Source organism: Eschrichtius robustus, chromosome 17 (assembly GCF_028021215.1).
Source record: "Eschrichtius robustus isolate mEscRob2 chromosome 17, mEscRob2.pri, whole genome shotgun sequence".
NCBI lineage: Eukaryota > Metazoa > Chordata > Mammalia > Artiodactyla > Eschrichtiidae > Eschrichtius > Eschrichtius robustus.
In genome coordinates this window covers 30,204,765-30,231,266 of record NC_090840.1, presented here as the reverse complement: position 1 = coordinate 30,231,266, position 26,502 = coordinate 30,204,765, and the positions used below count along the sequence as shown (strand labels likewise).

Here is a 26,502-nt window from a genome sequence, read left to right as displayed (position 1 = left end):
TGTAGGTCTAGATTGAGCAGAACTTAACGTTCCCAGAAGCTTGGTGGCCTGGCCGTCCGTCATCAAATTTCTAGTGTAGGATAGACGTTTCTGGAGGCCACTGCTCAGAGGCAAACAACTCTGAGACAGACTCAGGTCCCTATGGATTTGAGTGTTTGTCTGGCATTATAATAAAAATTATAAAATGCTAACTCTTCACACCCCATCTCTGTGTCCCTTCAGTGTCCAAAAACCTACTCACTATATTAGGTAGTTTTTTTTTATAATATAGGAGATCCTGAAAGCCAACATAGCCCCACAGTCCAGTCATCTTCACATAAGTGTGCCATTTTAATGTGCAGTTCTCTAGGGAAAATATCGTTTACCTATCTCCAAATTATATATGAGAAAACAAATTAAGAATATAAATTTTCTCTACAGTGAACACTTAAGCTAAATTTTAAAATGTGCCTTTGTGCAAACTTCTGTTAAGAGCACAATAAACAAGTTACCACAAATTGAAGTTATCTTAATCTGAATGCTTAATGGATGTTTCCTACTCAGGAATTCTGGAAAAACAAATCATTTGTGTATATTTCTAGTTAAATAGTCATTGCTATTATAGCTGTTTTCTAATTCCAAATGTTCTATTACAGTCTTATCTACATTGGATGAAATTTTGAACTAAATAATCTTTGAACTAAATAATCTCTAATAGCCCTTCCTATCTGTAAGATCCTATGAGTCTAAGTACATTCTCTATTGTCCCCAATTTACAGATGAGGAAACCAAAGTACAGAAATATTAAGTGACTTTTCCAAGGTCGCACAGTTAATAAATGGCAGAGAGGAGATTGGTGTTTGGCTCTGGATTTCATGCTCTTGCTCTTGCATTTTACAGCCTATAGATTAAAAAGAGAAAGTAGGGGGTCAGAGTGCATGTAGGGAGTATCTGTTGCTATAGAAGTGGGTGTAAGCAGAAGAAAACCTTGAGGCAAATAGCAACTGTTTGGATTAGATGCATATAAACTCTCTATGTCTTTGAATAATGTCAAGAATAGATAACAAATGCTAATATTAACTGGACTTTAAATTTTGTTGAAATAAATACACATTTAATGCAACTTGCTTAAAAACAATGCTAGTGTTGAGCAACAGGATTTAACACCTATTTATGATTTCAATGTGTTTTTTACTATTTTACTTATGTTTTGGGGGGAGGTATGATTTTTAATTATTGTAAAATAAAGTTCTACTACATGCTTTAAAAAAGAAAAAAAAGGAAAGAAATGTTTTTAAGCTTGATTTTCAACAAGCATTACAAACAAGATTATAACTAGAGGGCAGACATAAAATAAAGCAAGAAGGTCTGGAAGTTTGGCGCCTTGTTAAAATGCACTACCCGGAGGAAAATACCACTGACAGACCTTAGTTTTTTTAAGACATGAATAGAATTATTTTCAGTAACAAATAAAGTCTATTTTATATTGTTTTATTTAAATATAATAGATGTATTTAAGACTAATGCACTTTTGGATTTCTTTTGCTTGTTTTCTACATAGTACACATCATTTTTTGAGTTTAATCATCACCTAGAGTCTATAATGAACAAGGCATATATCTACAGGTAAAGTATAACTCAATGTACTTCAGGGCTGGGAGAGAGAGCAACGGTGAAATATTTTAGACAGGACTTGGGAAGAATATGGCCTCCCTGCAAAAGAGAAGGGAATAATCTCAGATTTGGGGCTATGCAAAATATTGGGTTGTGTTCTAAAGTAGATTTGAACATTTTGAAGTGAGATAAAAGTATGAAAGTTATATTAGATTTTAGAAGAATACAACACTGAAAAAGAGGACGTATTACCTGCTTCAGTCAGAACAAGGACAGAGAAATGTGCTCTTTCACAAGTTTTTACATCTCTCTCATGACAATTCATTCTAATCTGAATTTTCATTCATTTGCTGTTCTGAACTTAACTTGCCCAGAGACCTCTAGTCAGTTAATCATAGCATAAAATCCCATGAGCTTTTCAGAGATATCCAGTGAAATCAGCATGGTGTATTTTATGGGACTCAAAGTGGAGAGGTGACCCTGGAGGCATATCTTTCAGGGTGTTGACTCATACCATCTGTGAAAAGAGAGGATTTCTTTTTTTCTACCCTGTCAGTCCCAGTCAAGACACTGCAGTCAGAAAACATGTGAAGGCACCATCATTTTATATTGTACTAATGAGAGTTAACAGTTCACAAATTTAAAACAAGGAGATTCAGCAGAGACTTTAAGGAAAAGAAAATGTTAAAAGAGGCTGTATTCCAGGAACAACATGAGTCTTACTTTGCATTTATTCTCCTGTCAGAGCCATTCGAACAACTGGATACTTGCTCTTTACTCTGCACATTAATGCCTGTATGTATTATTGGGCTTCAAACTATGAAGGAATTGGAACTACCAGATGGGTGTATGATGGTGAAGGAAACAAGTAAGTTTTAATTTTGAAGGAAACGTTTATTGATTCTTCTTAATTTTATGTTTCAGTGTGAGCTTTCTTAAGCTAGTGTTTTTTGAAACTGTAAATCACAATCCATTAATGGGCAATAAAAACTCTTTATTAGTAGGTCAGTATGTTTTTAAGTGAAAGAGGATAGACTAGAGGAGGACAGAATAGAAAATATCCAAGTCTGTCATACCTAGTAGGGTGCGTGGGTGTGTGTGTGTGTGTGTGTGTGTGTGTGTGTGTCCTGGATTAACCTGTAAAATGCATTTCTTACTCAGGATCATGAACAAAAATGTTTGAAAGCCTCTGATTTAGACAGCTGAGTGGTAAGGTAACTTTTAATAACTCCTATGCTGATTGTTAGTAATGAACAATGTTAATTATTTAGAGGGCAGATGCAGTGGCTAATTAGTTTACCACTGAAGAGTTTTATGGGTTTATGAGTCAGCTATAACCACTAACTCAATTAAACACTTACAGAGTAACAAGGATCATATACTAAACTTGACAATTAGATATGCAAGTACCCTGAGAATAAGAGATTGTCTGAAAATTTTAGTACAGTAGAATCAGGGCTCAATAACGGCAACTTAGTTATTTAATAGTGAAATTTCCTTTTGGTAGATACAAAGGCCTGGCATAAGGTAGATTCCACTAACTTTCTGCTCCAGTGAAATGACATTGAGCCTATTATAAAGCAATGTCCTTACTGGAAAATAACAGGTCCCAGCATGACTTTGAAGGGCAACTCACAGCAGCCTTGGGGAGAAAAACAATTATAGGATAGAGCAAAAAGAGTAAAAATAGCTCACAAAATTACACCCTAGCTAGAGTGAGCAGGATCTGAATGAGGCATTATAACATTTTTTGAACTTTTAACCAGAACTAATTTTAGAATTTTAAAGTCAGAAGGCCCACTGATCAGGGAAATACACACACACACACACACACACACACAACAAGAAGAAAGTGTATAACCAAATCTATAAGTAATTCCCTTTAGAATGTGAATTAAATATGTATTTAGTTTAATATAAGTAGCTACAAAGAAAACTAAGATACCAACTATATTAAATATTGCCTAGAAGTATGTAATTCAACATCATTAGACCCATAAGTCTGATAAGTGTTTTTATCAAATTAGCAAAATAATATACAGTTGCCATCCAGAAAAAGTGGAGCTATTTCTCTTTTCATACCTGGATGTATTTCTGCAGCATTTCTAGAGAATATATCTTGTTCCCAGTGCCTAGAACATTGTTAAGTATATAACATACACTCAGTATATGTTAGGTATTTAAAGAAGGCAAGAAGGAAGTTTCTTTACTTTCTCTTCCTACTTGCCTTCTTTAAATACCTAACATATAGTGAGTGTATGAGAGAGAGTAAAGAAAAAAGGAAGGGATGACCAAATCTGTATTAGAACAAGAAGAGAGAAACCTCAGCTTCAACCCATAAGAAACTGAAGCTACATTGTTCTAATACTTTAGAAGTCTAATTCCAGCTATAGTGCAGGCCAGATATTCAAAGCCCTCTCACTAGAATACAAAAGATAAACTACTTGAAATTTTTGTTGTATTAGTTATTGTAGTTACTTGTTATGAGATACATTTCTATATAAATTATAATTACAACAGTTTTCAATGATTGCTAAACTCTCTAGAAAGTAAAAGCAATCTCCAAAGTCTAAGAAACAAATGTGTGTACTGAAGCTGGAGTAGAGTGGTAAGATAATCACTAAGGAACAGAAATAGAGAAGATAACTTCTGAATCAGTAGAATAAAAAGAAGATAAGATTGTAGAAACAACTTAAACTATATCAGTAAGCAGAATAAGTTAATATGAATTAAATTCACCACCTAAAAGAGACTGTCAAATAATATTAGTCAAGATAGACTTTAAAACAAAAATTATTTTAGGGAAAAATAAGGTTATCATATAATGGTAAAAGTTTCAATTCACTATCAATATTTACCAGTTCTAAATGCACATGCACCTAATGCAAAGTACATGATGAATCAAAGAAATTCATAAAGCAAAAATTATTAGAAGGAAGAGAAATTTGCAAATACACCATCAAAGTGTGAGACATCAACACACAACTATTGACTGATCAAGCAACCAAAGACAATCAGTAAAGATATAAAAGATTTGAGAATCCATTAAAAAGCTTGATTTAACAAATACAAATAGAACTTTGTACCCAAGAATTAGAAACCACTCATTAATTTTTAACATTTTTTGTTGAGTTATTGTTGCTGTACAATATTATATGTTACAGCTGTACAATATAATGAGTCACAATTTTTAAAGGTTATCCTCCATTTATAGTTATTGTAAAATATTGGCTATATTCCCCGTGTTGTACAATATATCCTTGTAGCTTATTTTACACATAATACTTTGTACCTCTCAATTCCCTATCCCTATAACGCCCCTCCCTCCTCCCCTCCCCCCACTGGTAACTACTAGTTTCTTCTCTATATCTGTGAGTCTGCTTCTTTTTTGTTGTATTCACTAGTTTGTTGTATTTTTTAGATTCCACATATCATACAGTATTTGTCTTTCTCTGTCTGACTTATTTCACTTAGCATAATGCCCTCCAAGTCCATCCATGTTGTTGCAAATGGCAAGATTTCATTCTTTATCATGGCTGAGTAGTATTCCAGTGTGTGTGTGTGTGTGTGTGTGTGTGTGTGTGTGTATCACATCTTCTGTTTCCATTCGTCTGTTAATGGACACTTAGGCTGCTTTCATAGCTTGGCAATTGTAAACAACATTACTATGAACATTGGGGTGCATGTATCTTTTTGAATTAATGTTTTTGTTTTTGTTTTTAATATATGCCCAGGAGTGGAACTGCTGAGTCATATGGTAGTGCTATTTTTAACTTTTTGAGAAACCTCCGTACTGTTTTCCACAATGGCTGTACCAATTTACTTTACCATCAACAGTGTACAAGGGTTCCCTTTTCTCCACATCCTCGCCAACATTTGTTATTTGTGTTCTTTTTGATGATAGCCATTCTGACAGGTGTGAGGTGATATCTCATTGTGGTTTTGATTTACATTTCCCTGATGATTAGCAATGTTGAGCATCTTTTCATGTATCTATAGGCCATCTGCATTTCCTCCTTGGAAAAAGAAACCACTCATTCTTCTTAATTACTCATGGAAAGATTACAAAAAGTGGTCATTTTCTGGGCCAAAAAGCAAGTCTCAATACATTTCACAGCACTGGTATGATACAGCCCCCATTCTCTGCTCCTTTAGACAGGAGGGTTCTCACCCAAAACCAAAGCTCCAGTAATCCTGTTACCAGCTGTCAGGGACACATCCTTACAAATAAAATGTCTTTAAAAGCAGCATTTATATGTATTTTAAGATAATTTGCAAATGGCAGTTATTAACATACTTACATTTTCCCACAGTTTTTAAGCATCACCTGCCCCTTCTATTATTCCATATTACCCTTTGACCATGTAAGCTTAAAGCATTTTTTTAGTTAACCCTCGTGATGGTTTCTGATGACCTATAAATTGAAGGTTGCTTATGAAATCACTGGACTTGTAAACTTTCTCCTAGTTAGAATTATGCAGCAACTGTGGGGCATAAGTGGAGCATTGTGAGCATTTAAAATGAGTCATTTATTACTATTTTATTAATCCTCATCAGAATAATAATGTCTGTTCATTTCAATAGAAGACAAGAAGTCATTTTCATTTATACTAAGTAGATGGCATCTTTCATTTGACTGTAAAATTTGACAAAGTAGGAAAGGGCTTACTTAGCTCAAAAGGAAAACATAAGTAGTTAAGGTTATTTGGTACCCAGAAATGTTCCCAATGTCCCTTAATCCGTATATACCCCAATTTATTTATTTTCTGACATAAATTTTCCAGCGTGCACAAACCTCTTAGCAAATACCTAGCCTCAATCCCTAACACATAGACTGTCAAAAGAAAGAGTAAAAATAGCAAGCAAGTTTGTCATGGGAATCATGACTTTAGATGGGATGGAGAAAGAGTCAGATTGCCCATATCTTAGTGCTAGGGAAATTTAAGATAACTTACTCCCTTCATTTTACACAGGAGGAAGATGAGACCAGGGTGGATGAAGGTATTAACTCAGGGTCCCCTAGATACTTCAGTTCAGACACTGACAAAAAAAAAAAAAAAAGAATGGTCTTTACACTAGACACTAAGACAAATGTAACAAAACCTCTCCAGAACAGCAGAATTCAGTAGACCAGAAGGGAGATGAAAGGCAGCTGGCAGCATGTCTGGAAGGGGATTGCATAGATGTGCTCACAGATACAGCCTTCCTATGTTCTTAAGTCTAAGTATGCATAACCTTTCACTTATTCTTTCAGGTCATTTAACAAATATATTAAGCTCCTATTGTGTAATACCTGTCTTTGAGGAGTTTATCTTCTAATGAGACCGTTCTCCTCCATATTCGGTGCCTTCAGTGATAAATTTACAGAAACCTTGAACTAAGATGGATTGGGGTAGTTTAAAAGTCCATTCATAAAGTATCAAATTGGGTACTTTTAAAAGTTGCATGTCCCACTACACATCCACCACAATGGCTAAAATTAGAAAGACTGACAGTACCAAGTCTTGGGGTAAGAATATGGAGGAACTGGAACTCATACATTGTTGGAGGGATAAAATCTGACAGTTTCTTTTACAACTGAATATAACACCTACCTTAAAAACAAAAATTGCAAGCCTAAATATTTACCCAAGAGAACTGAAAATATGTGTCTAAAAAAAATTATATAAGTATATTCATAGAATGTCTATTCACAAGAACCAAAAACTTGAAACAGCCTAGGTGTTCATCCGCAGGAAGATGGATAAACATACTGTGCCATAGTCATGCAAGGGATAGTGCTTAGCAATAAAAAGGAATAAAGTACTGATACACACAAAAACACAGCTAAATCTCAAAAACATTATTCTGAGTGAAAGACGTCTTACACAACAGTGTATATACTGTGTAATTTCATTGTGTGAAATTCTAAAGCAGGCAAAACTCATCTGAGACAGAAAAAAATTAGAACAGTATTTGCCTGTGCGGGCAGGGATTGACTGGGAAAAGAGAGCTTTTTGGAGTGATGGAAATGTTCTCTGTCTTGATGGGTTTCTGGGTTACACAGGTGTATGGGTTTGTCAAAATTCATCAAATAGTATCAGATAGTATACTTAAGATTTGTGCTTTCAATGTATGTTCAAGATTTTAAAATAACTCTTTACCAATACTTAACTCTAGTATATATATTTTTTTCTGAAGTATATTCTAACATATATATATATATATATATTCTGAAGTATATTCTGAGTTTTATATATATATAAATATTCTGAAGTATATTCTGAGTTTTATATATATATATATACTCTGAAGTACTGTATTTAGGAGGAAGTGTCTACTGTCTGCAAATTACTTTGAAATGCATCCAAAAAATAAGATGGATTGATGGATGGAAAATGGAGGAATACTTGACAAAGAAGGTAGAGTAAAATGTTCATAATAGAATCTAGGTCGTGGATATACGGGTGCTCACTGTGAAATTCTTTCAGTTTTTCTGTTTGTTTGAAATATTTCAAAACAGAATGTTGGGGGAAAAGTTTAATGCTGCATTTGTTTCACAGAGGAAGAATTTCTATTTTCACACTAAATTTTTTTTATGGTTTTATGTCAAGTTCTGCCTTAGTGCTTTAACTTGGGGCTGTATATATAGAGCCTGTAAGATAGCTCAGGTATTAAATCGGCCAGATAGAATCTGCTTGAAAAGATCTATCTGCCCAGGGTGTAAATATTAGAGGTGGATACACTTGACTAATTAAGCTAATCCTAGAAAATCGATAAGATGCCATCTAATTAAATTACAAATCTTACCTTTGGTTGTGCATGTCTGGCTGTAAGACATGACTGAGAAAAGAATCCCAAAATAAACCTCAAAGCATCCGGGCAGAAAACTTCCAATTAACATAGCAGACTGTTTCAGTATGAAAAAATAATTCGAGGCTAACCCTTCAGATTTGGAAAATCAATGCCTAAGTTTTACATTTAATTGTTATTTTCTAACATCCATAAATAAGAAAATGAGAGAAAGTAATTCATGTGTTTGTTCCTCTTAACACTGGAGGGACTTTGCAGGGGATAGTAATCCCAACATTTGAAATAGAGTTGCCATGTAGGGAGAGAATCTGGTCCCTGTCTCACTCTTGGGCTGTACTGGGGTGAATAAATTTCCTTAATTCAAAGAGACCCACAGGTCCAGGACCTGTGATAACACTAAATCAGGTAACAGGAAATTATAAATTGGAATTGAAAAGTTAAAATGCAATCCATAAAGTTAATTCCATACTTCTTCAAGGTGGTTCTCTTTGACATCAAGTTCACTATAATATTTGTAAGTCCAAGGAAGCCCGCTAGAAAAAATATTGCAGAGTAGTAATATTTTTATTCTCTTGACATAGAGGTTTCAAACCTTACCAAAGAGTTAATTCTTTGTCTGTTCCTATATCTACCAGGTAAAACAAACAGACAAAAAACTCATGTCCTTCAAAAAGGTATTAAATATCAAAACAAGTGATTTCTTTCTAGATCTGTTTTTATGTGAATACTGACTTTAAGTGCAGTTTGATTCTTTCTTTGTAAACCTCAACTTCTTAGTATTTGAAGATCTGAAAATTGTAATCTATTTTCACAAGAAAAAGACCATCCTTGTTCAAAGACAAATGTACCATTACTTAAATTGCAAATGTTTATGTCTCACACGCAGACAAGAAATAAAAGCCTGACTAGGGCAGGATTCTGTAAAAAGTGTTGCTTTTCTGTGTTTACTCTGGAAACTAGAATAGCTAGCTGGAACCCACTAAATCCAAATGTCTCTCTGTAACAACATCTGAAGATGTTCTCTATATATGGGACATTTTTCTTCAAGGATTCAGTGGAAATGTCTGATCCAGACCATGTTAACAGAGCTGTATGGAATATACCCAGTAGTATACCTAATTGTGTACCAAAATTACAATATATATATATATACAATGGGGTTGTAATACTAACTTCTATTCCCACCTCACTCTGGATACATGAAACCCTTGACCAAATATAGCTAAGTGAATCTTATATGTTCTGTCCTAATCTTTATCATATTCTTTTCTGTTGCCCTGGTTCCTGATGTTCTTCCCATCTGGGCTATTATGATCTGTCTCTCCATTTGCAACTGCACGAGTTAGGTACAGAATCTTTACCAAGTATATTTCTGAGCATAATTGGTTTTCTTCAATACTAAATTTCTAGATAAATTACCTATTACAACCAAGAGTAATTCCCCTTTTAAGATATAACTAAGTTCTCCTCTGTCTCTGCCATGGTTTATATATTCAATAACATAATAAGATATGAGTAGAAAATAAAGAAGTATGTACCTACTTTCTCAACTTCCCATCAGTAAAAAATAACTGGTTCTAAACTATAAAGGGCTCTCCCATCTCCATAAATACACTTGATGTCTACGATATTCCACACTAATCACTAGTGGGGTAGTTTAAAGGTAGCCTCACATTCTTTACTGCTCCTCTTATTGAGAGGTATATTCAACTATCCCTTCCCTTGAATCTGGGCTGGTCTTAGTGACTTGCTTGGCAAATATACATGGCAAGAGATTAAGACATTGCAGGGCTTCTGAGTTATAAGAAGCCTTATAGCTACTGCCTGGGCTGCTATCACTCTGGGGGAAACCAGCCACCAGACAAAAAGTACATCTACCCAAAGACTTCCATGCTGTAAGGAAGCCCAAGCTAGTCATATGGAGAGACCCAATGAAAATATCCAGCCAGCCCCAGCTGTTCCAACCATTCCAGCCCAAGATCAGACTGTGAGAGAAGATACCCTGGGCATTCCAAACAGATACAACATGGAGAAGAGAGGCACCCAGTCAACAGTTAGAACCAAGTCCTCCGAACTTTGGCCTCAATCAAGTCCTCCCAGTTGTCTCTAACTATTCAAGTCACCTGAGGGTCCACTCATCATAGAGCATGGATGAGCCATCTCTGGGGGGCTTCTTACAAAATACCTGACCCACAATATGATAAGCCTAGTAAAATAGTTGTTGTTTTATACCACTAAACTTTAGGATGATTTGCTTTGCAGCGAGAAATAAGTGGAACAGCTAGTAAATACCCCCCTTGGGTTTGTTTAGTCATTTCACGATGTTTATCAAGAAGTTTACATTAAAAAGGAAGTTTACATTAGTATACATGGTATTTGCTAATGCTGCCTACAGAAAGAAAATCTTGATTAGCAGGAAATGTGTTAAAATCTTGTAGTAATCTATAATTCCAAGCATAGTGTCATTTTACTGTTATAGTAAAGAGCAAAATGTATATCTCCTCTTTTCACAGGTATCTGAGATGTTATTATTGGGCAGTTCGAACTTTAATTACCATTGGGGGCCTTCCAGAACCACAAACTTCATTTGAAATTGTCTTTCAACTGTTGAATTTTTTTTCTGGAGTTTTTGTGTTCTCCAGCTTAATTGGTCAGGTAAACTGAGACGTGAATCCCTGGATACACAATGCTGTCATTTTTGAAAGTCTAACAAGTCTTTATAAACTTTACAGAGAAAAAATCAAAATCTATCTGGTGTTTTTTTACTAATTTCCATCTATTTTGATGAATTGAATGGGGATGTAAATGGATCAACATTGCCTTTCAATTTTTAAACCATCAAATTTTTCAGAAGACTTGTACACAATGAGTGTTGGGTTAGACTCTCAGAGAGTCACGTTTCTAAGTTAACTTCTTACTTGGTGTTTCCTGAAAACTTTAGAAGCTCTCTTTTTTTACTTAAACTTCAAATATTGTCATAAAATCCCTGGCTTAAAATCAACTTAAAAAGTCATTTAAACCAGAGGCTACCAAATGCCGTCTAAATTAATTTAATTAAAAAATCATTGGTTCATAAATGTTTATTATGGTATCTCCTTGCCTTATTCTCAAGGAATCACAGTCTAGTAAGAAAGTAAAACAAATACCCAAATAACTCTATTGCAAGGTATTTGCCATTTGCAAGGGATAGAGCCCAACACCTTTGTAAATTCCCAGATTCACAAGAAATAAAAAGCTCGCAGCATAGCATCTTTAGAAGTTATACTTCCTTGTAAGGCACCTTACATATTATACGTCTGAGAGCAAAAGCCATGTTGAGATTTGTGTATGAGGTAAATAGACAAAATCACAAAATGATTATTACCACTAGATAAATTATTGGTTCCCACTCACCACACTGACAGTGGTATGAATAAAACTCATGCTTTAACAAAATTTAGCAATGAAAACTATTCATTATAACATTTGAAGTTGACCACAAATAGAACTCAAATCCTACATCCATGAATGTCAAGGGGCTGCTATCCTTGGTAAGTTCCAGAGGAGAGTTTGAAAGCTCTGTATTAGGTCAAAAAGGGGAGCTTCCCAGGAGGTTTCATAGAGGAGAATGTATTTTAAAAACCAGATAGGATTCAGTAGTTATAGACAGATAGTTCAATCAATCAGAAACAGTGTGTGAAAGATAATGATAAAGCGCAAGATATGTTTGAGAAAACAGAAAAAGTACCAGAACGACGGGAGTGAAGGACACCTATAAATAAGGTTAGAGATGTATGTAAGGACAAGATATTTTAAGGGCTCTGAATGTTAAATTAAAGATGTTGAACTTTATCCTAAGGGCAGTGGGAAATCAGCCAGGGAAGGATTTTTAACAAATAAGAGATTTAAGGAAGATTAATCAAATATAATATAAATTGGAAGGGTCATACAGTTTTAAAATGTAGGTTTTATTATCATTTATGGATGGTGAGGCCAACAGATCAGGAGACCATTTACATTGAAAAGATGATCTGTTATACAAACAGATCCAAGAAGAGGGGGTCACACCTTGCCAATAGGGCTACATAAGGAGGCACAAGGAAAGGAACTGATCAAGCAGGGTAAAGGGGTTTAAGATTGGCCAGTTCGGATAATTTCAGCAGGCTCTGGGGGTGTAGGGACTGTCTCTAGTTGCCTGGTACCTGGCCCTGGAGTAATTGGGGCGGGTGGATAGTAGCCTAGAATATGAGAGCTCAATAAAGAAGGTTGTTGGGAGTATGGGCTCAGGTTTGGCTATTTTGCATATGAAAGGCACACTCCCAGTAGTTTGCTATCTTTAGGAATCAGTTAACTCTGGGAGGGATAGTCCCAGAAATCAAAGAATCAAAATACAGAAAATAAAAAACATGGTTAATACAGGTGCTCAAGGATATGGCAACTTCAGCCTGAACATGGTAATTGAGTAGAGAGAGAGAGACTGTAAAGGAAACTCTATTTAGAAAATGTTTAGGTTTGGAAAATGAACACCAAGCAGTTAAAAACTATAAGCACAAATTATAATCTTAATGCCTGGGGAGATTACATTAACAGTGATTGAAAATAGGAAGCTGGTGGGGACTTCCCTGGTGGTGCAATGGATAAGACTCCATGCTCCCAATGCAGGGGGCCTGGGTTCGATTCCCCCCACATGCATGCCACAACTAAGGAGCCTGCCTGCCGCAACTAAGACCCGGTGCAACCAAATGAATGAATAAATAAATAAATAAATATTAAAAAGAAAATAGGAAGCTTGTTTATAGAGAAATACAATTAATTTGAATATAAATGGCAAAAATAATATTATTTAATATATTTTTATAAAATATATGTGAGGTAGCCAGATCCCCTTCAATGTTTTCTCAGTTTTGAAGTTGAGTCAACCCCAGTTTAAAGAGATTAAGAGGCAACCCTAATTCATACATGTAATTCATGGTCATATGATAAGGCCATATCATATTGATAAAAATAGTAAAATCTAACATGTATTTAGCACTTACTATGTCCAAGGAAATTTTTACAAGATTAAAAACTATGTCCAGCTCCAGTTAAAATTCCATTCAAAGTGGTCTTTGGACTAACAGTAGAAGCATCACCTGGGAAATTCAAAATTCAGGCCTCATCCCTTACCTACTGAGTCAGAATTTGCATTTTAATAGGATCTTCAGGTGATTCATATGCACATGAAAGTTTGAAAGGGCTGCTTTATACACCACACTGCACCTGCCTTTACAGTGACTTTGAGGATCCAAGGAACAAGAAGAAATATCAAGCCGCTAAAAATGTAGGACTAGAGCCAAAAAGAAAGATTGAGGCAGGAGATAGAGATTTGTGCCTTAACTCTCACAGTGAATAAAAGATGCTGAGAAGGAGAACAGTTAGAAATGAAAGTAAGAAAGCCCTGGACAAAACCTCCACTTGTTCAAAATTCCCGCATATAACCACCCCAAGAACTACACCCTGGATGTGATCATCTCATTTTAACTGCAATATTCTATTCTCACATACAACTCATAGAGACTGACATTTTCTTCCTCTAATCTGGAACACACATCATAGAATATATGTCTTCTTCACCTGCACCATCAAAATTCAGCATTGCACATAAAACATTCAGATTACTCTCACTACAAATTCTCCGCCCCCAACACTGATCAATAATGCTTTGAATTGTCCTTGGATCCCAATTTAAAACTCTATTAGATCTCCCAACCCAATCTCTGATATCCCAATTCTCAAGGCCTTAGGTGACTGGGTAATGTTCATCATCTGTCAGAAATGGCTTGGAAAAAGGAGATCTAGGAACTGAGGTGGTTGAAGAATAGCCCTGGAAGAGTAGGTTAGAAACTAAAAAAGTATCCAGTTTGACTCTCTGCATAGCTCCTCGGGCAGACACTTTCGACAAGTATGAGAACCTATTAACTCTGAAATGGAAACTGAGGAAGGCATCACAATAAAAGAGCCATTTGATCTAGATCTCAAAGAATGAGTAGTTTTTCCATAAGCAGAAAAGGCTAAGCTACTAGAATGAATGAGCAAAAGTGAGGCCCAGGTTTTCCTCAGTATTATAAACCCACAGTCAAAGCAAATTTACAACCACTTGCTTCCCTCTATGTGAGAGGAAGAGTCAAGCTATATATCTTTTCTGTGCTGAGACCTTAAAGATCAGCTTTTAACCTAGAGTGGGTTTTCATGGCTAAGTAAAACCTGACAGTTCCTTAAGTATTGTCACAGCAGTAGATGATGATGCTTCAGTAATTTCAGCACATTTCAACTTCTGCTGAATACTATGCCTTAAGCATAATGAGATTTGATCTTATCTGTCTAAACAACACAAAGGGAAGTATAGAGGTTGCAATTTCGTGATGAATTGAGTCTATATAGCCAGCCACACTGCAAAATCTATGAAGGATGCTTTCTAAGCGAGACTCACCAAAATGGACTAGCCGTTCTGCCAGGTAATTGCTCAACTTTCTTTGCACATTTCTTGCATAAGCACAGCTATATAATTTTTAAAATATCAACTAACATCTTTGCAGTAATATAAAAGTTTGCAAAGAAGATTGGGTGCAGTCACATGCATTATGTGACTGAATCCTCACAAAAACCTCACATGGTAGGTAAAACAGGTTCTATTGTCCTTATTGGGTCAGAAAGAGGATATGATTTGCCTAATATCTTATAGGTAAATGGCTGAAAGTAGGACCCAATATCAGTGTGTTAAAAATCAAGTAGTCAGGGATTAGAATAGAATGTATCATGTGAGAACTCTTAATTCAACTGGGCTTATAGTAACTCTGCTAGTTCCTCTGCTGGGTGTGGAGTGACCATGTTTGTGGTTTTAGATGCAAGATGTAATTGGGGCAGCTACAGCCAATCAGAACAACTTCCGCATCTGCATGGATCATACCGTTGCCTACATGAACACTTACTCCATTCCTAAGATTGTGCAGAATCGGGTCAGGACTTGGTATGAATATGCATGGGAGTCTTGAAGAATGCTAGGTAAGCATGGCAAATTATTGACTAAAACCCTGTAAAACATGTCCTATAATGAAAATCCTATAAGGTAGCAGTGGCAACTAATTGGGTTTGAAAAAGATTGGGAAACAACCAAATAATCTTTAAAGCATTAATTTAATACCACGGGCTTTTTTTCCTTAAATATTCAGACATAACTTACGGGTTATGCAAATCCTTCAAGAGCAAAGGCTAAATTTTATTCAGTGCTCACCAGATGCTAGATATTATGCCCATTAGCTCATATAATCTTCATCAAAAAAAAAAAAAAATGGGGAAAATTTGGTGTCATCAACCCCCCCTTAGGAGACAAGGAAATAGAAGCTCCTAACTGAAAAAATTGGCCAAGGACACAGAGGCCTTAGGCAAATGGCCTAAATGGAACTGAGACATGCACCTGTTCTCCTCTAAACCCTTGCTCCCTCTGCGATATCATCCTCTTCCCAGAGCACAGTGAGTGCTCAGAACAGCAATCTTTCAAGCCACTTTCAACCTGCTACAGGTCTCCTCTAAGAGACCCTTAATCATTCGTGGTGTCTACTATTAGGACTATAACACTGGAGTTAAAAATAATGTTTACTAAAGATGTAAAGTGAGGTAAAGATAATGTGCTAGCTGACAATAATCAGATTCAACTTTTAGTTTGCTCCTCACCATATAAAAATAGGAATTAGTGCTACTGAGAAGCCAATAAAGCTACTGCCCTCAGAATGCAAATTACAATGCGAATCCCAAATTGGAAGAATCAATATTGTGAAAATGACTATACTATCCAAAGCAATCTACAGATTCAATGCAATCCCTATCAAATTACCAATGGCATTTTTTACAGAACTAGAACAAAAAATTTCACAATTTGTATGGAAACACAAAAGACTCCGAATGCCAAAGCAATTTTGAGAAAGAAAAAGTGAGCTGGAGGAATCAGACTCCCTGACTTCAGACTATACTACAAAGCTACAGTAATCATGACAATATGGTACTGGCACAAAAACAGAAATATAGATCAAGGGAACAGGATACAAAGCCTAGAGATAAACCCACGCACCTATGGTCAACTAATCTATGACAAAGGAAGCAAGGATATACAATGGAGAAAAGACAGCCTCTTCAATAAGTGGTGCTGGGAAAACTGGACAGCTACATGTAAAAGAATGAAATTAGAACACTCCCTAACACCATACACAAAAATAAACTCAAAATGGATTCGAGACCTAAATGTAAGACAGGACACTATAAAACTCTTAGAGGAAAACATAGGAAGAACACTTTTTGACATAAATCACAGCAAGATCTTTTTTGATCCACCTCCTAGAGTCATGGAAATAAAAACAAAAATAAACAAATGGGACCTAATGAAACTTAAAAGCTTCTGCACAGCAAAGGAAACTACAAACAAGACAAAAAGACAACCCTCAGAATGAGAGAAAATATTTGCAAATGAATCAACAAAGGATTAATCTCCAGAATATATAAACAGCTCATGCAGCTCAATATTAAAGAAACAAACAACCCAATCCAAAAACGGGCAGAAGACCTAAATAGACATTTCTCCAAAGAAGACATACAGATGGCCAAGAAGCACATGAAAAGCTGCTTAACATCACTAATTATTAGAGAAATGAAAATCAAAACTACAATGAGGTATCACCAGTTAGAATGGGCATCATCAGAAAATCTACAAACAACAAATGCTGGAGAGGGTGTGGAGAAAAGGGAACCCTCTTGCACTGTTGGTGGGAATGTAAATTGATAGAGCCACTATGGAGAACAACATGGAGGTTCCTTAAAAAACTAAAAATAGAATTACCATATGATCCAGCAATCCCACTACTGGGCATATACCCAGAGAAAACCGTAATTCAAAAAGACAAATGCACCCCAATGTTCATTGCAGCACTATTTACAATAGCCAGGTCATGGAAGCAACCTAAATGCCCATCGACAGACGAATGGATAAAGAAGTTGTGGTACGTATATACAATGGAATATTACTCAGCCATAAAAAGGAACGAAATTGAGTCATTTGTTGAGACGTGGATGGATCTAGAGACTGTCATACAGAGTGAAATAAGTCATAAAGAGAAAAACAAATATCGTATATTAATGCATGTATGTGGAACCTAGAAAAATGGTACAGATGAACCAGTTTGCAGGGCAGAAACTGAGACACAGCTGTAGAGAACAAACGTATGGACACCAAGGGGGGAAAGTAGCAGGGCGCTGGTGGTGGTGGTGTGATGAATTGGGAGCTTGGGATTGGCATATATACACTAATATGTATAAAATGGATAACTAATAAGAACCTGCTGTATAAAAAAATAAATAAAATAAAATTTAGAAAAAAAAAACAAAACAAACAAAAAAACACAAAGTTTCTTAGAAGCAGATAAGAATCACTGGTTGTTGATGGTAGGACCTTATCTTCTCCTTTCTGCCAGTCTTAAGAGGTTCCAACCACAGGTTTAGAACCTCTTCCTGAATCTAAATGACAAAAACAACAAACTTTTTTCTTAAACACACACAGCTATTCCTGCAGGCATCTCAAGCAGAGAGGAAGAGGAGGAAGAGGGGCAGTAACAGGCTCTTTCCCTCTCTCCCTGTGGACACTGCTCCAACTCCTTCATTTAGGAAGGAACTAGAGACAAACAGCCCTTGGAAACAAGGAGCTGTGTTTTTATAGAAAAGATTTTCATATTTAGAATCAAGGTTGGAATCAAAATAAGGATATAGTATAGAAATTTTTTTCTTTTCTAAATGGATGCAAGAAAACATCAAAAGTAATCAGCTCTCAGAAACCCATAATATACTGTAGACTAAAAATGGGCAGTTTTATTCATGGACCATTTTATCAGCCTGAAGACCCATCATTTAATTCACATGTAGAAAAATCTTTAATGTATTCACATACTACATTGAGTTAATAAGTAAGTAAATAACAATAATTTGAATTTACTCACTTAACAGATTTCTTCTTTAGATTCCATTCCCAGCTCAGCCACCCACCACTTATGCACAGATGAGTAAGTCACTTACAGCCTCTCTGAGTTTCAGTTCCCCTTTTGTTTCTTCTTTCCGGAAAGTAGAAATAAGAATACTTATCTTTAGGGTTGTCATGAGGGTCCAATAAGATCATGACAGAACTCTGTAAGCTACACGGTATTCATTATTCTTTGCCATCCTTAGGATGTTAGGGCTGGTCTGCAGAATCAGAAGACAGGAACTAGATCCTTTTCCCATCCCAGTTTGTTCGCTAGCCTTTGTCCCATCATCACTAAGCTTTAAAATTTCAGCAAACAAAGAATTCTGGAATTATTCAGAACTATTATGTCACCAATATTGAAAATACTTCTTTCCTTTCATGAAGGTAATAGTGCTATTATGGGAAGTATGTACGTCCAATAGAAGCAATGAAAATATAGACTGTGATGCAGCTGTTTATAAAAAGAGTTGACATTTTGTTTCCTTTATTTTTTTAATTGTCCTTGAACTTTGATGTTTTTTCCTTAATTATTCTCCTTTATGGATTGATGTGTTTATCTTTATGAAGATGAATCCAACCTACTTGAGACACTGCCAACTACAATGCAGTTAGCCCTCACCATTGATGTGAACTTCAGCATCATCAGCAAAGTCGACTTGTTCAAGGCAAGTGTTTTTTCAGTTCATAGGAAGGCACCATATCAATTTCTCTGTAAAAATCAAAGCTCTTGCTGAATTCTTGGTTGATAATTTGTTCTTTGAGCATTTACACTATATTGTCTCCCTGTCATCTGTCCTCCTTTGTTTCTGATATAAAATAAACTATTATTCTTATTGAAAAAAAAACAAACAAACAAACAAAAAAAGCTCTTGCTGAATACAGCATTTATTGTTTTTTTGCCTTTATGTTTACAACATCAAAATAATCTGGAGAATTTATGTGAAATTAGAGTCAAATAAACTATGGCTCTCTCTTCAGCAGATGACTTGTTCTTTAGAAGCCTCTCTCTCCTAACTGGTGTCAAAGAAGAAGAGTTCTTCAAGGTCTTCTTGCATTAATTTAAATATAATTAAATTCTACAGCTCTATGTCTTTGCTACTACACATGTCATCTCCCATTTACGAATACGCCTTGGCAATGCATGGCAAATCAGGTCCCAGATTAGCTCTGGATTGGCCTGACAGTCAGAGAATCATGCCTAATCATGTCTCCAATATAAATGCTTAGGATTTAGATCTTTTACATGGCCAAATTCAAATTTAGAGGGTTTTTTTAAAAGAAAAAATGTATAGCAAAGAAAATTTTAATGTTTTGAATGTTTTTAATTTTCTGCCCTCTTCTCAATGCATTATACGATATGGAAGTTTTTCTCACCTAACACTTATTCTGTGTGTGGCATTCACTGATTCATCTATTTAATTAATTCATTCAACGAACATTTATTAAGTTCCTACTATGTTCCAGGCACCATTTTAGCCACTAGGAATTCAACTTCTAAAAACAAATACTTGAACACATGGGGCTTAAATTCCAAAAGACAGGAATGAAAAATAAATATATAATATGTGTGAAGGTGATAATGCTATGAACAAAATTAAACAGATTAAAGAGGATGAGGGAGGTACTGGGCATGAAAGGTCTGCTCTAATGAAGTGCAGTTGAGCATCTGGGCAGAGGACTGCAGGATGCAAGGGAGTGAGCCATGCAGATATTGGGAGTGGGAAAGGAGGGATGGACAGAGAGGGAATATTACAGGAGGATGGACAAGATGAAGCCCTGATCTGGGAGGCTGGAGCAAAGGCAAAGTGATGTAAAGCAAGAGTAGTCAGAGGAAAGTAAAAACAGGAAGGATGAGTCAGGGGGCAAGTTAATGGAGGGCTTTGGAGGCTGTAGCATAAAATTTGGATTGTACTCTGAGATGCAAAACCCACTAACGATCTTGAGCAGAAGATGATCTACTTGAGATCTGTTTGAAAGGGATTTTTTCCTACTCTGGAGAGTAGACCATGGAAGCAAATATGGAAGTCAGGGAGGCCAAAGAGGGATAACATCTATAGACATCTATAGGGATGATGGTGATCAGACCCAGAATAGTAGGAGCAGAGTTAAAAAGTGGCCAAACATTGGATGTATTCAAAGGAAGAGCCCACAGTTTTTGCTGTTTGATTTTGTGAAGGGAGAGAGAGACAGAAATGAAGGATGTTTCAGGATTTAAGCTGAGGAACAGGAAGAACAAAGATACCATTTGCAAAATAGGAAATTTTAGAGTAAGTGTAGGGTGAGGAGGGTAGAAATAGACTGTTTTTGGATGTGTTGGTTTGAGGTGAGAGTTAGACTTCAGATGGAATGTCATGTAGGCAGTTTGGTAAATAAATCTGAGTTTAAGGGAGAGGTCCAAGCTGGAGCCATAAATTTGGGCAAATCAACATATTGATGGATTTTAAGCTAGGGACTAGATATTATCCCCTGTTATGTAACCCAGACAGAAAGATATGCCTTGAAAATAACGTAATCGATACCATTTTGGGCAAGATGAAGAAGCAAACGCTGTATGGTAAAATGGTTAGGCAGAGTCACCCTCAATGTTAGGTTACCATACAGTGTCCTAAACGGCCTTAGGAAGGAAGAGAGGGGATGGGAGGGAGGATGCCCTGGGGTCAATTCCTGGAGATTATAGGAACGTAGTTTCCTAATTGGAAAGTGGTTCCCAATTTCTAGTGCGAGTGCCACAGTGGAAGCTCTGGTGAGGGAGAAGCACCACGGAATGTATTCAAGCAGTTTTCTGATCTTCCACCAGGGAGACTGGGAAAGGGATTTCTACCTTGGTTAACAGGTTCATCTAGATAAATGGTTTTCAAGCTGCAGCTTGCAATTCATTTAGGGATCATGAATTCAATTAAATGGGTCACAAACAGCATATAAAATAGACAAGAAAATATCAGAGTGCCTCACACATAAGTAAGGGTAAGCATTGTATTACAAAATTTTTGTTTCAGTTATTTATATTTTTAATACACATATACATATCTATGTGTGTACTGGGCACAATGTAAATGTCTTTGTTACTATAAGTTATGGTCAAAAAAGGTATGAAAGCCACAAGGCTAAATTAACAGTATTTTTAAATGCTATAAAACTTTTTACAACTTAAGGACTAGCTTAATTGAGAATAAATGAGAATAAGTGAGAACCAGCTACATTTTAAAGAAAACAAAAGCTTTAAATTATATACCAGTGACTTTTATGGGATTATCTCTGATCTGGGAAGTTGTCAGTTTTCAGCCTCAGAGTTTTTTCCTTTGTTTTTACATATATTTTTGGAAATCCATAAAATCAGCAGCATCTGATTGAGAAAAAAATGTTAAACCTTCACATGTTGCTAACGTACATAAACATAGATTCATTCTTTCCTGACGTTTCCATTAAAGATGTAGCTCCTTCCAGAAAGAAACCATTTCCATTTATATTTCTGTTAAATGAAAAAATTATTTTTTTACCTAAAGCCAAATGAAGTAGAAAATAAGCAGGTATGGAAGCTTTCTAAATTTATTTCTTTTCTAAATCTTGCTAAGACAGTCTTAGTGGTTTGTACAAATCTGCTATTTTCTTAGGGAGGAAATATGCTGACTAGGGATCTTATATGCTTACCTCATAAATTATACCCAGTTGACTCGTGTTGCTTCTGATTCAGTCACCATTCACTGAGAGCCACCTATGGCCTCAAGGGGCTGAGGCACAAAGGAGGAAACCTTTGGAGCGTGTGTGCCCAGAGGATGCCCAGGAAGCTTCAGAGTGAAAAGGGGGAGGCTCCTGGGCAGGAGCCTCATTATCACTCATTAGGACCAAAGCATGGGGTGACAACAAAAGATGAATCTAGAAAGGTCAACTGGAGCCAGGCTATAGTGTGTGGGCCCAATCCTATAGGCCAAGGAAGCTGGAAAGGAGGAAACTGACAGCACAGATTTCAGTTTTATAAAGACAAAAAATGGGGAAACTTTGAAGAGATCAGAATATCCAGGGATAATAAAGAAAGGTGACTCAACTGCTGAGAGCCTCCATATCTTGAATTCTCCCTGAAAATGAATCTTCCATATCTTTAAAAGGCAGGCAGGCAGGAAGAGAGAGAGAAAGAGACAGAAAAAAGAGACAGAGAGAGAGACAGACAGAGACAGAGAGATCTGACACCAAGATTGGAGGCTAGCAGGCATGCTTTGTGTCTTTCCAATCTTCAGGATTAGGATAAATTAAAGGTACTTGAAAATCATTTAACTCACAAATACCTAGTTTAAGATGTCCTAAAGAATATTTTAAGTTTATATCTTGGACCTTCAGTCAAAAATTTCACAAGGACTTTTCTCCATTTTGTAAATTTGTGAAGGGATACAGATATAGTAGAATTTGTTTGCAATGCAGCACCAGATAATAATTCTATGCTAAATAAACTTGCTTCAGTTTTTCCAGAAATATGTCTGTAACTTTAATTGTGCATTGTATTCAATTTTTAAAACTCCAAAAAAGACAATGTGCTTATACTTCTTTCCTTTTAGCCTTGTGAAACTTGTTTATATATTAGTGGAACAGTGAGTATCCTAATGCTTTAACAAAAGTAATGTAAGTAATGCTGGAGTATCACAAATTATAATATGGACAAGGTTACATGAAGGAGGTCCATACTGTCCATGATCCTTCATTCCCAGTATTGTCACCATATACCTTGCTATACCCAATGCTCACATGGCCCCTGTATTAGTCAGGGTACTCCAGAGAAACAGAATCAATGAGATATGTGTGTGTATATATATATATAGAGAGAGAGAGAGATTTATTTTAAAGAATGTCTCATGCAATCATGAGGACTGACAGGTCTAAAACCTTCAGGACAGGTCAGCATGTTGGAGACCCTGGGAAGTGTTAATGTTGCAGCTCAAGTCCAAAGACAGTCTAGAAGCAGAATTCCCTCTTCCTCAGGGAACTTCAGACTTTTTTCTCTTAAGGCCTTCAACTGATTGGATGAGGCTGACCCACATAATGGAGCGTACCCTGCTTTACTGAAAGTCTACTGATTTAAGTGTTAATCTTAACTAAAAAATACCTTCACAATGAGATTTAGACTTGTATTTGACCAAATATCTGAGTACCATGGCCTAGCCAAGTTGACACATAAAGTTAACCAGTACAGCCCCCAAACATTGTCAAGCTGTATGGAATATAATTGACAAAGAAACCAAGCTGTTGCTAAGCCCAATTTTTTTTTTTTCTCTTTTTTTTTTTGGCCGCACTCTATGACTTTTAGGATCTTAATTCCCTGACCAGGGATTGAACGCAGGGCGACGGCAGTGAAAGTGCCAAGTCCTAACCACTGGACCACCAAGGAAGTCCCCCAAATTTTAAAATTGATACATGTATCTTCTCAAAACTAATAGCTACTATTTACTGAGCTCTCATTGTGTGCTACACTGTGTTTTCTTCTTTGTTACCTTCTGTCAATTAATTCTCACAGCAAGCCTCTGAGAAAAGGTTTATGACCAACCCCCCACGCCCATTTTCCGGAAAGTACAAACTACTTACCTGACTGAGGCCAAAGAGCTAGAAGCAATGGGACTGGGTTTGAGCACTGATTTTTCTTATGCTACAGTCTACAATCTTAACCACTCAGTGAAGCCACCTTTCAGTTCTCCACCAGCCCTGTCTGGATAAGTGATAAGACGCTGAGAATTTTCCCTAGAGTCAAAAAACAATGTAAGCTCAAGGCCATACTTTGGTGGTTTTCACAGACTTAGACTTGGCATGCCAGTTAGTTTCACACCAGATATCTAAATTCACACACACTTTGCTATTCTCCTACTAAGAAAAGACCTTGAATCTCATGTGTTTTTTTCTCCCTCTTAAACAAAGCAGGTAGAATTAAAGTCACAGAATTTCACTAAAACTTTGCTTCATTCAACTATGGTTAATTAGTAAGACCTGCTGCTTCTACATGGGGTGATCAGAGTTTCTAAAGAGCTTAGAGATGAATAGTCATTTTTAAAATTTTTTCACAAAAATAATTCTCTTCCTTTCAGATCGCGTGTTTTTCCAGCCCAAGCTCAAGTATTAACCTAATAAGGAGTGATTCATTTCTATGAGGTTGGGCAATTTCCCCTCATTTCTGATGATTTATTATTTTTATGTTGATTTTTAAATATGTTTTATCAAATTAAATGCTAGGGAAGTCACATTTTGCCTCTACCACTAAATTACCAGAAATAGGAGAAAATTTAATAAAAGTTCTGTTGCGCCACCTAGTGTCTAGAATTTAAATTGCATCCTTTAGAAACAAAAAGAGCGCCCTGCTTAATGGTAGGAAAGGAAAGACACCAAAATGGGAATGTTGGTACCACCAGTCTGTCAAGGAAAGCACAATACGCTGCTTTAGTAAAAATGGAGAACCCATCCCAAACAGGACACCTCACTGGGATCTGTGACTCATTGTCATTATATGGCAAGTAGAGCCTGGAAAGGCTGTGACTTCAGTGATAGGAAATATGTGGAGAAAGAATTTTGTATGTGAGTGGCAGACTGAGCCAGGAATGAAATGAGAATGGCAAAATTATTTCTTCCCCTCACACAAGGATCCCCTGGCAGTGACATCCTAATCACATATTTCCTCCCAAGGGCCTGAAATCAGAGCATTACAGGGAGGCTTACTACATTTCATTTTTAACTTTATTTTTAACCCTGGTGGTAAACGTAATATTGTGGCTAGACTTTTTAAAGTATTTTGAACAATAAACTTATAACCCAGGGGAACTCCATTCAACTACACATGCTGAGCAGTTACTCTGTCCAAAGCACTAGTGGGGTACCCCAGATACTACATGCATATAGCCCCTGCTCTCCACTGCCTCCCAGAAGTGTGGGGAAATTCTATATAAATAAGATGACATCCTTAGCTGTTCTGTGATAATTCAGTGACTCAAAACATATAAAGTGTTTATCTCAATACCTCAGATATAGTAAGTTATATTGTTATTATTGCTACTATTACTGAGAAATAAAACTGATTCAGTCACAGGGGAGTCCTCACACAGGTAAAATCAGTGTGTAGCCGTGCTTGATCATAGGAAGATGGATTAGATTCATCCTCAGGGTTTCATCCAACTTGTGACTTCTCACTTTGACTATGTGATACTGAGGCTCCTAGAGAAATAGAATTATTGTCAGTTCTCAGGAAAGCTTGGTGGAGATGACTTTACTTGTGTTTGCAAATGTTAAGCATAAGGTTGGGTCTGATATCACTTAGAATTCAATAAGTTATGACATCATAGTACCTTGAAAATTATTTATCACATTTGACTTTAGCATGGGTAACTGGATTCAGAATTCCTGCCCTAGACATATTACCCATCACTTGCGTAGTGGGAATGGAGTTTAAGATGGGACAAAGCATGTCCTTTTATAATAAACAAGGCTGAGCTGAGAAGAGCCCTGAAGACTGTTTACACTTGAGGGTGACTTAAAGTTACAGTGAGTTATATATTACTGATAATACCTTAAGTTCTTTTTCGAAGAACTTAAGGAGGAATGAGCCTAGAAATGAAGAAATCCTTCAGGACTGAGAAAGTAAACATCCAAAGGTAAATTTTACCAACTTTACAATTGCGTTCAGAGCTTGCAAGTATTAAAAGAACTTCCTGGGTATAGGAACCATCATCTAAAGTATAGGTTATGTTTTAAATAAAAATAAAATTTCTCCCAACTTCATTGAAATCTCCAGAAGCCTTATTCAAATCTGTAACACAGTTTTTATACAGCACTGAATTTCCCATTGTTGAAAATGGAATAATTTCTAATAATTTCATTCTATACATCAGGCCATATTTATTTAGTGCCTGGCATGCCCCATGCCCTGGCAAGACCCTGGGCATATGGAAGCAACTAATATACAAATCTTGCCCTTGAGTTGCTCAGAATGTAGATCAAACACACACACACACACACACACAGATGAGTCTCTTCCTCTGACACCTCTTGCATGTGTGACCTTAGTGAAATAGTCAATAGACTGCCTGAGCCTCTGTTCCCTCATCTAGAAACCAAGAGTGTTAACAATATATTAA

The 26,502-nt window shown here is 36.3% G+C and overlaps 1 protein-coding gene across 1 annotated transcript in view; it reads left to right on the top strand.

Annotated features, from left to right (window-relative positions):
* The window catches only part of CNGB3 (cyclic nucleotide gated channel subunit beta 3), a 158,867-nt gene that overhangs the window by 93,763 nt on the left and 38,602 nt on the right, over positions 1-26,502 (top strand). The window contains 5 exon segments of the mRNA XM_068525484.1: positions 1,541-1,605; positions 2,339-2,461; positions 10,899-11,040; positions 15,246-15,405; positions 18,971-19,068. Of these exon segments, the coding sequence (XP_068381585.1) occupies positions 1,541-1,605; positions 2,339-2,461; positions 10,899-11,040; positions 15,246-15,405; positions 18,971-19,068 (588 nt within the window).